This window comes from Ammospiza nelsoni, chromosome 3 (genome assembly GCF_027579445.1).
Source record: "Ammospiza nelsoni isolate bAmmNel1 chromosome 3, bAmmNel1.pri, whole genome shotgun sequence".
Classification (NCBI taxonomy): Eukaryota; Metazoa; Chordata; class Aves; order Passeriformes; family Passerellidae; genus Ammospiza; species Ammospiza nelsoni.
In genome coordinates, this window is record NC_080635.1 from 38,103,085 (window position 1) to 38,124,346 (window position 21,262).

Below are 21,262 nucleotides of genomic sequence, written 5' to 3' on the forward strand. Positions count from 1 at the left end.
AACATATTTCTCCAACATATCCCTCAATTCCTCCCTTGTTTTCCCAAAATTTTGTACCCATAAGCCCTCAAATATGTTACACATCAAAAATATAGTTATAGAATTTGAGAGTAGTACCTTGCCCTAGACATCAATTGAAAACAGTGTATAAACACTTGCCATCAAATTCCATCAAAATGTTTATCTGAATGATGCATTTTTGAAATCTGATAACAACTCCTAGAGAGCTATTTGACTGAGGAACTGAATAGCTCTCCAAGACACTACCCAGGACAGCAGACAGTGTTCCATATAGGATCATTAAGTGATTCTATGAAGTATCAAGTAACATTTCATAAAGTTCTCTATATGTTATGACAGGCTCTTTGTCTTATGAATAGTCCTTCACGTATTTGATTTCAGAAATTATGTCCTGGCACATTTGCCCAATACTGCTATTTTCAATTTTTCCTAAGTTTCTGCAAATGAAATTATTCTGTTGGGTGCATATTTAGGTTTTTGCTGCTGGGCAGCTTCATTCTTTGCTGGATATTTTCACTCTTGTTTCCTTATTTTGTTGTAAAAGCCGACCACATCCTTCACAAACACGTTCCATTGCTTCCCCTTACTGCAGTGGATGATGCCAAACCATCGGCCGCTCAGCAGAGAGCAACAGCTGAGTTCCTACCAAAACCATTCCCTCAATGCCTCAGTTGAGGCCTGAAAGGAACATCTCTGCAATCTGTTCACCTTGTTCCTTCAGACCTCAGGTCTCTGCTGAAAGGATGAGGCTTGCTAATTAGTATTACTTGTGATGATGCCTTTGCAATACAGACATCTCTCCAAAGGCAAGCGGATTGTGACCTCCAATAACAATTCTCATAGGTCACTACACCACTATCAGATGGTGAAAATATTCAGCTATTACTAACCTTGCCTGAAGCAAAACTAACCAGAGATGAAAGTGTTTTGTCTTTCATGTTAAGGAATTCATTTTAAAAAGAAGGAAAAGAAAGTCCCAGACATCTGAACCTGCAAACATCTATGGGAGAAAAGGCACACTGTGGGCATGCAAAAGAATCTCTGCACAAGGTTTTAAAAACATTTGCTACTCAGCTTTTCTTGGACATTGCAAATAAATTCTAACTTTCACATTTAAATTTACAATACTTGAACAGAATAACATTCATTAGCTATCATTTTTCATTGATTATATGCAAGTATTCATGCTCAGGTTTCTTCAGAATATTTTAGAAGTGAAGCTCATGAAATATTGGATGTGGTTACACTTGGATACCTGACACACTAAAGCCACTGACTCTTCCCAAATAATTTAAACTTTTAAGTCTTTGTGTCTCACAACACAAATGAAATACCTAAGTGAAGAAATCTACAAAATACCTCGCTGTAGGAATCACCACAAATTAGAGAGAACATAGAACATATAATATAGACCCTGCTGACAATATTCTGGAATCTGTAGGCTTCAGGTTAAATGTCAAACACAAAATGAAATTCATGATGTTTATTTTATCCCAGGTGTATCAGGAGATGCACATTATTGAAATATATTCAATTCAGAAATGAGCTTCATTTGTGACATAAATCACAGAATCACAAAAATTCTAGGTTGGAAGAGACCTTTAAGATCATCAAGTCCAACCCATGTTCTAACACCTCAACTAGATCATGGCACCAAGTGCCACATCCCGTCTCTTTTTAAACTCTTCGAGGGATGGTGACTCTACCACCTCCCTTGGTAGATGATTCCAGTATTTGACCACTCTTTCTGAAAAATACTTCCTCCTTAATTCTAGCCTGTATCTCCCTTGGCGCAGCTTGAGACTGTGTCCTCTTGTTCTGTCTGTTGTTGCCCGAGAAAGAGACCGACCCCCAGCTCACCACAGCCACCCTTCAGGAAGCTGAAGAGAGTGATAAGGTCACCCCTGAGTCTCCTTTTCTCCAGGCTGAACAACCCCAGCTCCCTCAGTCGTTCTTCATACTGCTTGTGTTCCAAGCCCCTCACCAGCCTCGTTGCCCTCCTCTGGACACGCTCAAGCATCTCAACGTCCCTCCTAAAGTGAGGGGCCCAGAACTGGACACAATACTCCAGGTGAGGCCTCACCAGTGCTGAGTACAGGGGAAGAATGACCTCCCTGCTCCTGCTGGCCACACCGTTCCTGATACTGGCCAGGATGCCCTTGGCCTTCTTGGCCACCTGGGCACATTGCTGGCTCATGTTCAGCCAACTGTCAAATATCCTCACTCATGGCTGTTTCAAGCACTAAAATAATACCACACACTATTATATTGATGTTCACAAACATGGGGGAAAATAAAAAATAAAAAAACCAGCAAGCAGTCAAAACATTCCTTTCCATTTGTCCTTTCCGTCAACTGTACACTAAGATGTGCCAAGCAAAGGAATGACATAGGAAAAAAAACTCAGCCTCATAAAGAAGGAAAGGTAGGCAGGCTTTATTCTCCCAGATGAAGAGAAATTTGTGCTTTATGTCCAGCATAGGACAGGAGTGAGGTTGCATAAAATCCTCCTCACTTGTCCCCTGCTGGCAGAGTATATGTGCAATGTGAAAGTGCAAGAGTTGTGCAAATGCACTCTTCTGTTCCCAGATGTGTTGAAGCTGAAGATGCAGCTGCAGTGCAGAACTTAACAGATTCAGAGGCAGAGCAGTAAGAACTGCACTGCTGTCCTGTCTTTGCCATAGGGGGCTGCTGTATTCTAGTGATTACATCTCAAGAGAAAGATTAAGGCAACTGAATTTCATGCACAAGGCATATCTTCCAGTAGCTCATGGTACAAGTGCTTGAGTCTCAAATCCACACTGTGCATCTCAGAGGAAATGAAGGTCACTTACTGGCATTATCAGACTTGGTTCACATTTCAAAAAATCACCCAAATTCTCAACAAAAGGTTGTCTCTGCATGGTTTTGCTTGTATCAAAACTCAAATATTACAGCTGTAACAAGATTACTCTATAAGTTACCTCATTGGGGAAAAGGAAAAAAAAAGCTCTAAATCAATTAGTAACAGTTCTTAGTTTTATATCTAATTTCCTGCTTTAAATAAGTGATTCTTAAGAAATCTCATTAATTTAAGGAACATTAGGGAATAAAGCAGTAGACATTGTCCCTGATGGTCATAGTGCTTAGACAAAGTAGATTTAATTCTTAGCACAATCTTTTTCCACTTCTCTTTGAACTACTCAAGGTATATAAAGACAATATAATTTAACAAAGATTTGGAGCAGAGACCACATTATCAAGAAGGGTTACAGGGAGGCAAAAAGTACTTCAAAAAATAATAGCTAAATATAGATTTAATAACTTGCTTGGATTATAATGGCCTAAAAGGGTAAATTTAGAATCCTATTTCCCAGAAGCAAAGAGAAATAGTAGTTATAAGTCTAGAATAAGGTACTATTTACTCTTCTGAAAACATCCTATGAGTAATGTCTTTTAATGGGCATAGCCTGCATTTTCATGTCAGAAAACAACAGAAGGTCCCTCATAAAAATCTCTCCAAATAACAGCAAAATTGACCTGAATCAAACTTGCACTACAGCTTCTTCACTAAGAAAATGTTAACAGTTCTCAAACAAATCTCAGAATATTCTTAGTTGAAAGAGACTTACAAGAATAATTAAGTCCAATTTTTATTTGAATGGCCTGTACAGGGATCAAACCCACAAACCTGGCATTAGCACTACACTCTAACCAATTGAGCTAATTAGTGGACCTCTGTCAAAAGTTGAATTTGGCAAATTGTCTCTTCAGCTGTAGCACTGGATTCAAATAATCAGATAAAGATTCTGGAATTATTTGTAATGTAAGGGTTTTGAATGCCATAGCTGACCTGATGCCTCATCCACTTCTTGTCATAGTCACTGCTATATTCCTCCTTTGATACTTTTTTTTTCCCTTTAACCTGCATTAATACCATATATCTTTTACAAGAAGAAAAAGACAAGGCAAAATATTTCAGGTTTCTCTAAACAATATTTAAACAGCAATTCAACAAATATTTTACTTCAAAGCAATGTACAACATTAATGCACAAAACAGTACAAAATATAGGTCAATAAGGAACACGGCACACCTTATCAACAATAACATCATAAAGATGAAAATCTAAAATAGGAAATTAGAAAAACCCTAATTCCCCATAATAAACTTGGGGAGATGGTCTTCTTTTGACATACAAAACCCACAGGTAAAAGCCACAACAGAAAATCATTTACATATGTATTCACTGATTTTTGAGAAGCAAACAATTTTATCCCTTACCAATTTCTGACAACACGATCCCATTTAAAAAACAACAAAAAAAACCCCAAAAAAATCCCAACCAAAATAAACTCAAAAACCCCCCGCAAACAGACAAAAAAAAAACCACTCAACCCCCCCCCCCCAAAAAAAAACCAAAAAACAAAAACCATACCAAACAAAAAAACCCTCTCATTTGTCTCAATTCTGACTCTACAACAGAGGAAATAAGCAAGCAGGAGTGACAGGAAAATGTCACAAACTGCTGCTAGAAGGAAAACATGTCTAACTTGTACTTTGACTTCGGGGGAACAAAACCAAACAAAACTGAAAAAGATGGCTGGCTAAGAGCTAGTGAGAAGCTAGAGGAAGTCCCGAGTAACCCTATGCAAACCAGATTAATGCACTGTTACTCCCAACAACATGCAGCCATTCATTCTTTATTGTCTGCAGGAGAAGAGAGCTGCCCACTGAATTTCCAACAGGACTTCCTATAGTACATTCACTTTTTTTCCCTCCCAGTACTGACCTTCTCTATTACTCTCCTACCCATGGAATTTAATGTGATCACAGTCCAAACTGATTTGCCTGAAAAGAACTACTATAAAGACATTACACCACAGCTACCCTTGAAGAGTAAATAGCACATGCACTACTATCACCACCAGCAGAAGTTCTCACTCCCAATTCCAGTAATAGAAAGTCCAAAGAGCAGAAAAACATATAAAAAGATTTCAATGTTTAAACAAAGCAAAACATTTCTTTGTTCAAGACTACGAAGGAAGGTTTTAATAGATGAGGGGAAAAAAAAAATCTGATAACACAACACCAAATATTGCTCCTTCTGGAGAATTCTTTCTACCTATTAAGTGACAGTATGTCCTATATCTTTTACACTTATCTGTATCTGCTGAAAGCTAAAAATAATAGTGCCTTTAGGAATTGTACCCTACCGAGTTCGTGAAAGATGATGTGAGGCATTTCTGTTCTACACATTTTATTTTTACACTGCTTAAAACTGCTGTTATTCCTGAGCCTGATTTATGGGTACCCTGGGGTACTCCTAACCCCTTTTGATGTTATTTCTACTGGAAACAGTTGACAAAAGCAGATCTTCCCTTGAGGATTGCACAGTTTTAGTATTTGTTTCAACTTCCAGCCATTTGCTCAATCTATTAAAGCTTCTTCAAAGACATAGAATAGCAACCCATCACCTTGAATGCTATAGAAAAAAATGTATAAAGGCTGCCAATTCACACTAACTCTGCTGCAGATAAGCAGAATACATGGGAAGGCATTACACTACATGGAATACTGCCTATGGATTTAGCATAGCCCTGCAAGGGCATTTGGCTTCCAACTATTTCACTCCAGTGGTCAGACTTGCATGAAAATATTTATATAAAATATAAACCTAAGGCAAACTAAGTGCATCTAATGTAAACTTAAGGATAAAAACTGGCAATAGATTATCATTGCTTCCACTTTGTATTTTTTCTATATAGCAGAGTATACTACTGCTTTATATAAGATTTGTATAAGCTTTGCTAACCTTGCTAAAACCATACAAATGCCGCGCCAAAAATCTTGCAACTTAATTACTCCGCCTGTGGTAGACTAACTGTCAATGATAAATTGACAAAAAACACCTAGAGATAAGGTTTATGTTGAAAATAAAAATACTTAAGAAAATTGCCAATAGTATCTCGTTGTCATCTTTTCCTGTTTGGTGTCCTGTTGCTGGTTTGGGGTTTTTTCCAGAAAAAAAAGGAAGAAAAATCTACTTTGAAGAACAGACATAAATTTCATATTTTACTAAAGTGAAGCTAATACAGGGTACTAGCTAATGTACCAAATACAGTTAATCCTCTTTTTCACATGAATGCTACAGAAGGATGAAGGTAGGTTTCACAAAATACTCTAAACTGCAGAGTGCCCTAAATGCTACTTTTCAACTTCATAAGCGTATTAGCAAGTAATTTCCTGTACAATCACTCTAAATATTTAACTAAAGTAAAAAGATTATGACTATTTATGCAATTTCTTGGAATTACATACAAATATTACAAGAATGTTAGGTTGGAGAAAAAAAAAATGTAAAGAAACCCCAAAAAAACATGAGTGGAGATTTTTTAAGTAGCCCAAGATTTTACCATGACCTTTTCATAACTGATAAATGCTTTCATTGTATGATCTTGCTCTTTCCGACAGTCAAAACTTACATTTGACCCTCCTTAAAACTAGTAAAAGACAAAATCAGAAACTAAAGCAATTTCTTGCACATCTTTAATTGGAAAATTATGTCATCCGCCCAAAGACACATGTGAAATTCTATTTTAACAACCTGCAGGATTTTCCATACAAAAAATAAAATGGTAAAATAGTATCCTGGGTTTTGGTATCACCTACAAACGTCTAGTATTACACAAAAGTGCATGGGTGGCTTTTACAGCTCTAAAAAAAAGAAATCAAAATTATGAAAGATAATCAGAATTTCATTCTCAAAAATTTAGAGTTATCATAGAAATGTGTATCAATGTTTTGACATGATGAGAGAGAACAAATTTCTTACATTTTGCTTCTCTTAATGTTACCCAGAAAGGGGATTTTAGACAAGTGTTTTTCCTATGTTTACTTAGTTTCTTTTTTTTTCTTTGTTTTAGTTTGGTTTTTTTTTTTTTTTTTTTTGGGTTGGAATTTTTTTATGCTTGTTGTGGTTTTTTTTTTGTTTCAAGAGAACTTAAAAAAAAACCACACTAAATTCTCAGAACAGAAAACATTCCTGAAGTCTAGAAATACTTAAGAGTTCTTGAGAGCCCTGTGGATCCAGGTCCCAGAGATAGGTACTGTTTATTCCAAAAAGCTCAGATATTGAGCAAGTTTTACCCCTTTGCTGCTCTTCAGTGAGCTCCTCTGTAACTTCCTGGGTCCCACACAGGAAATATGGTGACATGAATAACCTTTTTCCATTCCATCTTACTGCTAGGATAAAAAGTGTACTTTCACTGCAGATTACAATGGTTGGGTTGCAGCTCCACAACCAGCCCAAGCTGGCTATGATGAAGCACCAGGTGACACAGCTCTGTGCAGGACATCTGTCAGGCATTTCCATCTGCCTTGGGGTTGGGCATCAGCCTTTGGCCCTCTTGTGTTTAGCAGTGCAGGCATGCTCTAGGGGCCTGCACTTCAGTAAGCCAAACCATTCTCTTGCCCAGGGAATTTATAGAAGGGACGGGAGAACCAGCCACTTTTGAGTACCCGAGTCAGCACCCTTGCTGCAAAATGCTGACGTACCAATTTCACAGAGACTGATATTTGGTCTTTGTGGTGTATTTACAGAACTGGTTAAACAAAGGATGCTTCCAAAACCAGCTCTTTCCAGAAGACACACACCATATGAATCAGTACAGAGTTCAAGTGTCCTTTCCCATTTCTCCCTTCTGACCAACAACTACCATTTCACAATTCTCTTTACATTTTCATATAAACTACCTCCTAATCAGTAGATAAATGTGTTTCAGGTAATTCTTCACTACAATGATAGCTGTCTTTTTCGGGCAATTGGTTTTTAATCCATGCATTCTCAAGTAATGGATATTCTTGAATGTATGTGCTCAAATACTACATGCAAAGATGGATTACAGTATTTCAAACCGCCATCAACACAAACATGAGAACAGATGCATTTCACTTTGATTTATAGAACAAACACCAAGAAGTTAATTTCTTCAGGAGCAGCCTGACCCCTCAAAAATGCAGCTCTTTCCCAGGTTCTTGAATACATATTAGCAGAAAATACCTACACTCAAGATTGTGTATCTTGAGCTCTCAAGGTTTTAGTTAGAACTAAAGCAGATTTCCATCTGCAACATGACAAAGGTGCAAAACTATGAACTGCAATTTTACCAGCTAAACAAATAACACACCTGAAGATATGACCCATTTTTCACCATGCTACCAGGGAAAAAAAATCCCAGCCTTTAAAAAGGAAAATGTGCAAAGAAAAAGAGGTTCTTTGGAAGTGATAAGTACTCTGAAGCACTGAGACTGTACATCTCTGACAATTTTTGTTGTACTTACCTAATATCTGTGCATGTTATACACGTGATACAGCGGCTGTTTGTTGTAACGAGGTTCAAAGCCACAGATGTTTCACTGTCAGCCGTTGGGTGTGCTCCACATTTAAAGTAAAACTCCTGAAATATTGAAGGAGAGATAAAGAGAAGATTACATACCTGCTGCTCAGGTCCTTCCTTTATCTTTGGCTTACTGACATTTGAGAGAACAGACAAATCACCACTGCCAACAGCAAAGGAGGACAGTCATTAGGAAAGGTTTACAAGGCATCCCTTCCAAAAATACCAGTCTAGGTGTGGATTCTGTTTAGCACTTTTCCTAGCAAAGAAGATATCAGTGTGACACATTCTGTGATCTTCTGGATTTATAAAAAAAACCCATTTGATCGAGACTTTCTCTAATCAAAGGCAAAACACCAACCAATTTCAATATGCATTAATATTGCCACTATCTTTTCTTACAGATATTACCATTTTCTGAACTCTACAACACATAGTTTTGGCTCTAAAATAGTGAAGTCTGGCCCTGCTGGGAAAGGATGAAGGAAAAAAAAATATAACTACTGTCCACTTTTTAGAGTGAAAAAATCACATCCAGACCTCAGCATCAGGAACAATCCTAAAGCCATGAAAAGGATGTGGTAGGTGTTTGCTAGTGTCACTCCCAACTCCCACCTAGACAATGGGGACACAAATTGCAGCACCCACTAATACATGAGTAAAAGAGAACATGTGGGTGAATGAGAATGAAAAAAAATTAGTTTTTTAAAATACAAAATCCCCTTTCCCTCTCTACAACTTTTCACAATTTTCTGCAATACTGTACTAAAAGCAGTCCAGACAGACTCCTACTTTCTCAATGCCTACAGCTTTGCAGTATGGAGTTCTTTGTCTGCAAAATAGCTGTTATTTACTGATCTGTTTTTTTTTTTTTTTTTTCCCTCAGTGGTGATGATAACTTAGCTATATTGTGTATTTCTACATAAGACAAATACAGTACTATGCATTACCATGCCACTCTAAGGTGGACTCTGGTAACTGAGATATGAGAAGTATTAATGTACCTTCCTCCCAGTTTAGTCACTCCTGTTTGTCACAGAAGTGCTGACATATGCAACAGATTCACCAACATATTCATTCCCCACAGCAAGTGAAGGGCACAATGTCTGATGCATGTCTTAGCAGCAGTTTAAGAGAACCATGTGGCAAGAGCACAGTGTAAAGGCAAGCCTATTCTTTAAAGAAATTGCTCACAAGTCTTTTGAAATAAGTCACCAGTACACATTTCTACAGAGCTAAACTATTTGTGTCCTGTTTCATAAGGAAGGAAGTAGTCCCAGGCAAGAAAATATGCTTAAAGTCATTCTTAGACAAGACTTCAGACTACCCAAGTTTTTGCTTTTGTTCAAGACACAGATATACACACAACTTTTAAAAATCAGCTTAACTTGAAGCATTTCAGCTTGAAATGAGTCAATGGAAGAACACATTCATCCCAAATAGATGATAACCTTAACCAATCTGTAACTTCAATTTATTTTCAACCTTTAAAAATGTATCCATTGATCTTTGCATTATTTGCTAATAGGTTTTGGAGCTTAAGTTTCTTTGCCCTTTAATTTGAATTTATTTTGTTTGAATTAAATGTTAAGAAGGATTTATTTCAGTGCAGAAGATATATATTTCTTTGCTTCAGTACATCTTCTGCATACAACTACAAGAATATTGACAAATCACAATTCCAGAACAGGTAAACTATAGGCAAGGAAACATACAAAAAAAGTTTTTGATAAAACTACTTACCCAAGATAATCAAAACTTATTTAGATCACAAACAAAAAGAGCAATAAAGGTATTAAACTCTGAACCAATTGAAATAGATTTAGATGTCTTTTTGTCCCTAATGAGGATCTGTTTGGAGATTCTAATTGCTTTTGATAATACCTCATGATGGTTCTTGTCATGAAAGTTACTTAATGAAGAAGATAACTAAAGTTATGCAGTTCTTATTCCAGGGAAAGACAAATGGAAAGGGAAAAATAGTCAAGAGTCTTGTGCTACAGTCCCAAAATACTTCTGCTATATCATTAGGAAAATTACTTCTCAATATTACTATTTATCAGCCCAAACACTGCTTTAAGAAAACCCTTCTAATTAAATTTATGATGTGCTTCAGTGTTGCTGAATTGAGAACATTATGGAACGTGAAAACACTGTTTAATACAACAAAAGAAAATCTTGCCAGCTCCCAAAGCTATCCATTGAAAGACTCCCTGCTTGACTAAACTGCAATTAAAGAAACAGTAAATTTAAATGTTAAATACAAACAGAACAGAGGGCTCATTAAAAATATAGGGAAAAAATCCCACAAGATTATGTGTCAAGTATTTTTTCAGAAGTCGTCCTGAAGATTAAAGAATAAAAGAGTTATTCACAACATATGTTGAGACTAGCAGTATACCCTTAGAAAATCAAACACGATCAACCCACACAAAGCACAGTTCTACACAACCAATGCAATAGTCTGTCTCTGGAGATCTGAGGCCTCAGTGCTGTGCTGGGAGTTCAGAAGTACAGGGAAAGTTTGGAACCAAATGTGCAGTATGCCCTGAGTGCCTGACAGTTCTGCAGTAGTGTGGACTTAATTTCCAGATTTTTTTAATATTTCTTTCTCTCTGCAGTAATACACATTCCATCTGTTAAAAAGCTTTTAAAAGTCATGAAACCAATTAAGTTTCCAGCTGCATATGAAAGTTTATGTTGCCTGGTTTTGCACATTGCATGAATACACAATCCACAAGTATTTATTTATTCAATCTGCCAGATTTTCCAGAGACTTAACACACTTTTTTTTATGCCAGGGCATATACCTATGAAGTTATCACTACAGATAAGCCATCAGCACAAGTTGCTTTTTAATTGCTTCCAGCAATGAAATTACCAAAAGCAAACTATAAGACTGAGGAGTGTAGCCACTTTTCACTCTTCAGCTTTGCATTTCACCAGGCATGTAAATGTAGCTATCAGTTTATTTAGTCTTTCACCCAGTGTTTGGAAGCCTAAGGAGGGAAATTTGCCAGATTTTATAATCCAAATCATTTCTGTTCCAATGTTAATCTCTGAACAGGCATAGAGACCTAGGAGCCAGCCAATTTAAGACTAACATTCTAAATTAGCCTCAAACTCTAAAATTCATACAAGCAGTAGTTATTTCTTAAGGTTGATATCAAAATGTCTCTAAACTTATGCTATATGAGACAGTATTTTTATAATGTTGATTTTATAATAAAAAAATCCCCAAACCTTACAGAATAACACAGAAGGAATAAGCAAAAGTTCATGCAGTCTACACCAGTATCTGACTACTTCTAATATTTTAATATTTTAAAATAGAAGAAATCACATCATTCCTCCTTTATGAACATGTGTTTTTAGGTACAAAAAAAAATTCTGTAAGCATTGCTGTTCAGCAATGAGTAAGGATGTCAAGGAATTACTGCAAAAGCAGAGACAAAATTTAGTGCTTTTCTTAGTTCTAAAAGTGAGCAGTTTTATGGTCACCTTCTACTGCAGTGAATACCTTTAGATCATTTTCTTGCCTAAAGGCATAGGTCCCATGAAATTGTGAACATCCTATTTAACACTATAAATGTCTTCCTTTTGACAGTGTTTCTGATAGATTGTTATTCAGAGAAGGGAGCGGGCATCACTCTTACATACTTTGTCATATTCTTCACTCCCATTATCGCTTTTGTGTCACACAACATCATAAAAAGCGCACAAGGGAAGAAAAGGTTCAAAGATACATGGTCAATGTTAACTCCTTTTTATAAAACTCAAGAATAAAATGCTTACATTTTTCAAAACACCCCCAAATCTTCTTTGATATTCTGCTAAAAGTATTTCTCTGTAAACTCTGTCATTTCAAACAAACCAGGGGTTTACATACCCCTAACTGCTGATGATAACTGAACTGTCTTCTCTATGGTCAAGTAACCAACATAAGTAAGATCAAAATCATACACAAACTATCAGGGGAAGGCAGTCTGCAAAAGGCCTAGAAGAGACTTTACCCTTTTGATATATATTCTCAAGTCCAGTTTACTCCACTGTCAGAAAAACCCACTAGTCTTGGCTAAGTACCACCGAGATAGGCTGCACCTTGGCTGGTGTACAACATACACACATAAAAACACACCTTCCTTCCCTTGCTTCTCATTCTGTGCTGGTTAATTTGGATAAAATAAGGAAACTCAGGGAGGTTTCTTATTCCCAGTTCTTAACAAGATACAAAAGAACATGAGAGCCTTATGGTACTGTTCCCCTCAATTGTCCACACAGGTTTATTTAGGATTGATAAGCAAAGCCATTTTTGGGTATGTTTTATTGAAGGTGTAGTTTTCATTTTTTTAAAATTATCAGTAAACTTTAATCTCATTTCAACTATATCATCATAATTATCCCGATGAAAGAGAAAAAAGTTCAATGCTATTGTGGCATACCCCTATGATAATGATTAATTTGTTTTTGAAACTGAAAAATTGAGTAGATATTCAGTAGATCTAGGGACAGATTGAAGGAGACTCACTTCAGAATAGCTGTGGAATCAAATATTTCTTCTGGGATGTTCTGGAAAAGACTGAGCTTAACTCTGCCCAGAGATATTTTCAGGTTCCCACATCTCAGAACAACTACAGGCAGTAGTTTTCCAAGCCATGGAAATACCTCTGTGACAATAAACAGATCTAAAACATCACTGTTCACATATGGAACAGGCACTGCTTTTAATGTTACATAAGTAAAAACCATCAGAACTACACTGGCTAACTACTATGAGGAAGGTTGTAGAGCCAAAGAGCAATTCTTCAAGACTTAGTCCTAAATGACTTTGTGATAGACTGGTGAATGCATTACATACACGAGCCTGCTCCACTTTCTCCTGTGAGCAAACAGTATTTTGACTGTCTCTGCTCACTGGAAGATATGTTGCACAAAATAATGGCAGTTCCCCCATGCACCTCACCAAATACTACCAAGAACCTCAAATCAGGTACTGAGCCTGGTAAGCATCACCTAGGACCATTTAATTGGTGACTGATACTCAGCATGGCTTAGCTTTGCTAAGCAAACATTGAGACCTAAACAGTTGTTAACATCAAAGGGAGAAAGTTATTACCCAAATATCAAATATTTGCAATAGAGTTTGGTTTATGGTAAAAAACTACATAAATAAAACAAAAGCATTCCTATAGCTACCTGCATTTTAAACAAGCAAATTCTTCTATCTCCTCTATGGTTGGAATTCATCTGGAACTGTTATAATACTTGTAAATGAGAGGCGAACCTTAGGCTCTGCTTCTGTCATCAGTGCTATTTCCTTTCAAGATACTCTCAAGAATATTTTTCTCCTACTTGAGATTCCAATTCAAATCAAACCTTTTCTCTTGGATATCCTGTGATTCTTAAAACATGATGCTTGATCATGATATCATTGATGTAAACATTATTCCCAAGGACAGCTGACTTCCCTGAACTGAAAAATGCAGCTTCCCCTGGGCACAGATAAGTGGATCCCCTCCTAGGCAAACAAGGGATAAATACAGCTCTCACACCTCAGTGGTTAAGGACAAATAAACACTTAACTCATTTTAAAGAGAAAAGATTTACGCATAGTATTAAGTGATTAGTTGCTAATGTTCTATTAAGATTTAGCAGAAAAGTATTCAAGGTTATTAAGTGACAGTGGATTTGAAGTTCCTTAGTATAGATTTTAGGAATAGTTCAATGCAATTATTAAAATAAGTTGATCACTTTAATCATTTACATACAAAAATTAATACAAATCTCTAAAAAGCATAATCACTACACTCAGACAGCATTTCCTCACCACAAAAAAGTCCCCACAAACTTACTTTAAGTTTTCCTGTTAGAAAGAGAAGACCCTGTGAAAAACTCAGTAACTCATCTCAGACTCAAAAATTCAAATTGGAATCAGAGAAATCAGCATGAAAAAAGAAGCATGCCACCAATAACAGCATACTTCAACTACATTTCTACAGAAATTTTCCCAACCCTTCCACTTTCAAAGTTGCAGAATCCCTGTTGTTAAACATACCAGAGATGGCAATTCATAGACAAAAGTGTGGACTTCAAAAGAAATGCCTTTATGGGATGTAAGGAGAAAAACTGATATTCCAAGAGAGATCACGTGGTATATAGTAAACCTTGCTAAAAACCTGCCAGTAACTAAATGACCTCAAAGATAAGTTGAAGGAACTTCTGATGCAAAGAAAGGCAGTAAAGTGATAATATATTAAATTTAAATGTCTGTAAGTACTATGTACTTAATTTGGCAAGAAACAAAAGCAGCATAAAAATATAGAAGAATTATGAGCATTTTTTCCAATATCTGCTTTCTGACTGAATCCCTTTGCCCTTCTCAAAATGCCTCTGGCTAACAAGATCTGTTATTCATAATAAAAGCTCTTTAGGATGAGTATCTTTTGTTAACTCTTTGCTTGGGCTTGGTCTTGGTGAAAACATCAACTTGGACCTGTGTGAAGGATGGAGAATGGAAGGAGTGGACTTCTAAAATGATTATTATATTTTTGAGATGAGTAGCATTCAGGGGCAGAAGTGCTACCCTCCTGCATTTTTAAAGACTTGCTTTTCTTTTCAATTATAACACTTGCAATCTAAATGTGTCCAAGTGACTAAAAGACACATATTTTAGAGAAGGAAGTGTCAGTATCTTTTACAATATCTCCTTTTAATTCTTGGATGACTTTAATTGAGCTCATATAAGAAAAAGATTAAAAATACACAGTTCCACTTCTTTGTTTCTGAACTTAACATTCACCATGCCTTTTATTCAGTTGAATATATCAAAACCAATATGCTGCATAATATTTTTTGAGCAGAAAGCCTTTGATATGGAAAGTATTTGAGTGCAGCAGGATTATGGAACAGGAAGTATGCATACTCCTCATGAATCTTTACAAGATCTATCATTTCAGTTTGGACCAAGTCACTTAAAACCAAGGTTTAGAAATATAAAAATGCATCTAAAACTCATCATAAATAATTTTCACGAGATGTTTTTAGGAATAGAAAATAGTAACAAACTATTGTCATCCTACCCAAATCCCATTTTTATCCGCATTCTTAAAAAAAATAAAAAAGAGCAAAAATCAAGCTGAAACCAAATCTGTTGATGTACTTATTACCCTTGCAAAGGAAAAATATTTCCATCTTTCATTTTCCACAATTCATTGGAACAGCAGGAGTATTGTTCAATTTTTTTTTTCCATCAGACAGTTATAGAACCATTCAGTTTTATTCAGACATTTGATGTGATAGAACCAAGATTATTGATGATTGAAAAAAAGCTTGCCTTTCTATTTTCCATACTAAAACTCTGTCAAGTTATTGATTTGTTTTAAAATCTAAAGAGAGGAGAAAGATATATTTAAGATTAAAGTAACTGGCATGATAAGTTATTAACTGTACAAGTTTTTAATGACATCTGGTCTCTCTGAATAGAACATGAAACTATAGTTTCTAGGTATTTTCTGTGTAAGAAAAACAATAGGAAATGTAGCACCTATCATTTTATTTTCTTTTCTTGTCTACTAGAAACAACACAGTGGAAAAATAGAACACAAGTGCCTTGGGAATCCCTTAGCTGCTGCTGCCCACACAATACTACTTCAACCACGCAGGAAAATACTCTGTGGGAAAATGACTTTTCACGTTTTTATCAGCAACAATTCTTATTTGCTTTGCTCATCTAAAGGCAACCTCACAACAAACATGCTTTGTTTCTCTGCAAGTGGAGACTCAGCTCAAACAATTCTGTCCCTAATTCTGCTGTCTTTCCTTCAAGTAGCAGTATTTCCATGACACAAATGCAGAACAACCCAGTTCTTCTATCACCCATTTTCTCAAGGTAGAGACAAAGAAGTGAAGGCTGTAGGGCATTGTGTGTCCTTATAGTTGATCTTTGTCTGGAATGTTACATTGTAGTCAAATCAAAGATCCTATAGACCGCCAATCCCCAAAAATACCTAACTAATAGGTCACAGGTACTGCGGCGTCTGAGGCATGTAAAAATACAGTAAGATAGTTTAAATAAATAACTTTTCAATCAGAACAGCCATGCTTTCATATAAAATAATATGAAAGCTTTACACATTCCTTTCTCTGAAAGAATGCAAAATCTCCCCTTCTCCTCTCCTAACGTTTTTCATCCACACATTTATCCAATGCAATCTCTGATCAGCACTAACTTTTGGGATGAACCAAGACTGCAGGTGTCAGGATGATGAAATTACTTAGCCCAGACTCCAGAGCCCAACCCAAATAGGGTTGAATGCGTTCACCAGCATGTATGAAACAGATTCTTTTGGAAAAATTCCTCTGAATTACTTGAGCCACAGAAAAAGTCTCAGTTTCAGAGTAGCTTCTTACAACATATGTTGTATATACAATTATATGTTATAACCATCATAGCCTGAACACTAGTGCTGATTCCTAGGACTTTCCCATCAGCCTCTTTTAAAGTAGAATCCAACTGTCTAATTTTGTTATCAAGTGTTTCCTGTAGATAATAAACCCTTTACTTTGAGCTTAATTTCCTCTGGCAATCAGATTTGAATTTTTATGTGAACAAAACCCATGACAAGGGCTCAAGGAGGAAGAAACTAAGAATACTACATGATAGCGAATCCTCAGGCTGCGCTTCTTATGGCACAAAAAGTTGCTTTCAATTACAGGTTTGAGTGATTTGTTTATCTTCCAACCATGTTAGCAAGCACTTAGGGTAAAGACAGTGATCAAAGCTTCAAAATAACTACAGAAAAAAAATCTAAAAAGTACAAGAAACAGGACTCCTATACTTGAGCTATAAATATTGCACAGGTGACATTTGACTGTAAAGTCTCACAAAGAAGCTTCAGAAGCCCACAGAGTTAATAAATCATAATGCCTCAATAATCCACATAATTTCTTGAATTGACTATTACTTTTTCTTGGATATTCTATATGGCAGGAGTAATTCCATAGACTAGTCTGTTAATACTGATGGTTCTTCTGCAACATATACAGTAGATTCCCAAACAATTTGTTATATCACATCCATCTGATCATGTCACCATGGGAAAATTTAAATTTTATCCATGCCTTGATATCAAAGGAACCGGATAGGTTCAAAGCTTCAAAAACAGGTATTTTGAACCCAATTGGCATTTAAAAAATGACTGTTATTTTTGGGTTTAGTTTCCAGCCTTTAACTAATATCACCTCTGTCCTAGAGCCTGACATCCATCCATTAAACATATAGATGATCTACAAGTCTCTAACACAGCTGAAAGACTAAGACACCTTTCATTTAGCACTATGGCTGCCTCAGGGGGAGCATCAGTATTTAAGTGATGGCACTGGGCAGACAGAATTAGGCTGTAATACTACAGGAGTGGCTCTTTACTTCATCTCTGCATCTTCAGCTTTGAAAATTGGACAGTTTGTTCTGCCATCTTCCCAAAGCCTGCCATAGATCAGGACATGAATGAGAATGAACCAGCCCAGACTGCCCAGTTACAATGGAAACAGTAAGGGGAGGAGAGGGAGGAAATGGCAGAAATATTATTCTCTCCCTCTGTACATGGTATAGTTGCCTTCTCAGAATATTAAAAAATGCTTGGCACCTCCTGCATATTCTTTGAACAGACACTGGGGAATTTTTAGTTCTATTTGCCACCTAGAATTTTGTGACTTTTCTTCTGATGCATGTTTTTCATCATGACATTACATTATTAGCACAACTACAGTTATGCTGCCCTTAAGTCTTAACTGAGTTCTACTGTATTTTTTGGGTTAATATTCTCCTTTCTACAGAAATGCTAAGAAGCAGGTCTTGTTTCCTACCAACAGAGGTAATGTCTAACCCACATAGAATAAGACATTAAATAATAATATTTGAGAAAAATTCTGCAAAGCTTTTCCAATAGTTATTTTTTCAGGTTTGTTCAACTGACAGAGTCGATGGGGTTACAATTAATTTCAGTAAATTTAGAATTTTTTCCTTTCCCCTGGTTTCCTAGTTTAAATATTTTCTTCTGTGTGGACTGAGAAGACAGATGGAATATTTGTGTAGTAGCACACAAACTGAGACTTAAAACAAAAAGTAACCAAAATACTCTGTACAATAGCCAAAATATATGATACACAGAAAAAGGAGCAATTATGCCAAATATAACCACATGAATACACTTATGCTAATAGTTGACTCATATTGCCATCTTCCAAAAGGGAAAAGGACTATGCATGTTTAGCTAATTCTATTCATTTCAGCTGAGTAAAACTTGTATATAATCCTACACAAAGAACAACAATTTCTTCCACTTCTGTGGAAAGAGAAAAAGAGGTTTTACTGGCAAGTTAAGGATTTTAGTCAGTATTTAAAATAGCAAAATTTGAATTGTAATATCTAGCATAAACACCTCACAAACTTAAGAAATACAAATACATGCCCAGTGTTTAACATGACTCACACATTACAAAATCCAAATGTACACACTGTTGCTCTGGAGATGAATAAATCCCTAACTAATAAAATGGCACTATAGTCTAAACTCTTGAAAAGCTTTCCCCAGAGGATCTTACAGGCTACTAGGACGTCTTGAAAGTTACAGAGAGCTGCTGGAAATGTAGTGGGTAGAAGGGACAAACAAACAAAAAGCTCACAAAAAGAATCCCACCAAAATTCCCTCTTCTCTTTGGCTAATCTTGTACTGCAAAATCTCTAAAATCTCTGCAGCAAACTGACAGTTTTCTGGCATTTAGTTTTATGCTGTCATCACCCTTTTTTCAAATATATTTCTTATATGCAATATATACAGATAAGCTAGATGCAATATATATGCAAGATGAGCTAGAAAACATAAGTCACAGTGGGAAATTAATTAGCTCCTGTATAATCTTGTTGGAAAAAAAATAAATCTATGTTTGCATACTGTTACCTATAATTTCTAGCATAAGCAATCTGAAAAAATGCAGTAAATAAAGTTAAACAATCATTTAACACAAAAGCCATATATCATGTACATACCAGTAGAGAGGAAGCCATTTCTCAGTAGATGACAGCATAGTGTCATATTTGAAAAGGTATTTTGCACTACTAAGGCCAGAAAGATGTGAATATTCTTCCTTTAAGACAATTTAATGCATAGATATATTATCTAGTGTAGATGGCTGTTTGCATAACTTTAGTATAATGCTGATGAAGTCCTGATAGACCGTTTTTACTAATGTGACTTAATTTGCTTTTTCTAAAAAACCATTATCTATTTACATTGTCCTCACTGTATAAAACAAGCACAAAAAAAACCCTATATTTTTTTCTAAATTTAAAAATCCAGAAGATAATAAAGCTATCTCTACCCTAGCAAAGAGCTTGCTGTTAAAGACTATCCAAGGGCATTTTAGAGTGATTGAACAGAGTCATGCATACAGTCTCAGGGTTAGCAAGGTCCCTGACACGTTTTAGATGGTGCCAACCAGCACCTGGCCCAGGCAGAGCTAAGGAGCAGGCACACCCAGGCAGGTCTGGGGCCTCCATCCCTGTTTTAGGGACTGAGAAAACATACTGATTATAGATAAGCTATGGCCTTTAGGCATGAGGAATTTTCCCAGCAATATTTGACCTTGTAGACCTCCGAGGAGCACTAAATGGGGCATGGTTTTGCATATCTCTCTACTTCTGGAAACACATTATCTTCCTAACTGCTGCTAATTCCCAGTCCTATTTCCTCTAATCTTCTGACCAGCCAGGCAACTGATGGCAGGAGCATTTTACCCTTCTCCATTGCAAAACAGTTTCTGCTCCACAACTCTTTTAAATAGATTTCTACCCACAGAAATAGCATGTAAATACATACTTAGTCAAAAGAACTTAATAGAAATTCATGACCTCACTCCAAAAGAACAGTGATTTAGTTTGAAAATGTCACTAAAAACCAGTTTACACAATAGCAGAATCTTTAAAATAGAATAAACAGCTATTGAATTATTTCCCCAAATAATAAACATTAAGTTCTGCATTTGACATTTCAAAAACTATTTTTATTGTAAGATCTGTCTTATAAACTACAACGGTCAAAGTTGAAAATTACCTCAAAAATCTTTTAAGAAAAACAAAATAAAAGAATTCCCACAACTCCTAAATGTGTTTATTAGTAAACATTTTTACTTCAATTTTATGTAAGCAAAAGGGATAATTTGAGCTATACCAAAATCATTGTCTTATAATGGTATACTAGAAAAATAAAAAAGGACACCATTGTCTAGTAATGGTATATTAGAAAAATAAAAAAAGACACATTACCAGACATTAAACAAAAACAATTGTCTACATGCATTGTCTTAGTCACAGAATTTCAAACACACCATGTTGAGTCCCCAGGGCTGTGAATACATGGGTTTCAAGCTGACCCTGACTTACAGGTGTGTGGTGGCAGAGCCAGACACAGAAATACTGAACTGTTTCACTCTACTTCCAAGGTACAGCTTGCAGAGGTAGCTGAGCAACAGCACGGATTTGGTTTCACAATGTTGTGCTCATGCAAACATAACAAGTCTATTATAACATTTATGACACATCTTTTTTCAGAGTCCAAAATACTCCTTTAGATGGCATAAGCAATTAATCAGCCAGCACCCACCAAACACTGCCCTCTGCTTACCCCTGCCCTCAGTTTCCTTACTGCTGTTCTTTCTGTACAGACATTATCTCATTTAATACCAGCAAGCTCACAACTTGGAAACAAACTTTCCATCATGCAGCCTACATATTCATGAATATGTAGTAGAGAGGTAGGAAGACCTTGGACAAGTACATCACAGAAAATAATCCCTTTGGGGCAATT

At 36.2% G+C, this 21,262-nt stretch overlaps 1 protein-coding gene across 1 annotated transcript in view; it reads right to left on the reverse strand.

Annotated features, from left to right (window-relative positions):
• Window positions 1-21,262, reverse strand: part of PRKN (parkin RBR E3 ubiquitin protein ligase) — a 675,844-nt gene that overhangs the window by 334,641 nt on the left and 319,941 nt on the right. Inside the window, 1 exon segment of the mRNA XM_059469512.1 lies at window positions 8,344-8,459. Within this exon segment, the coding sequence (XP_059325495.1) occupies window positions 8,344-8,459 (116 nt within the window).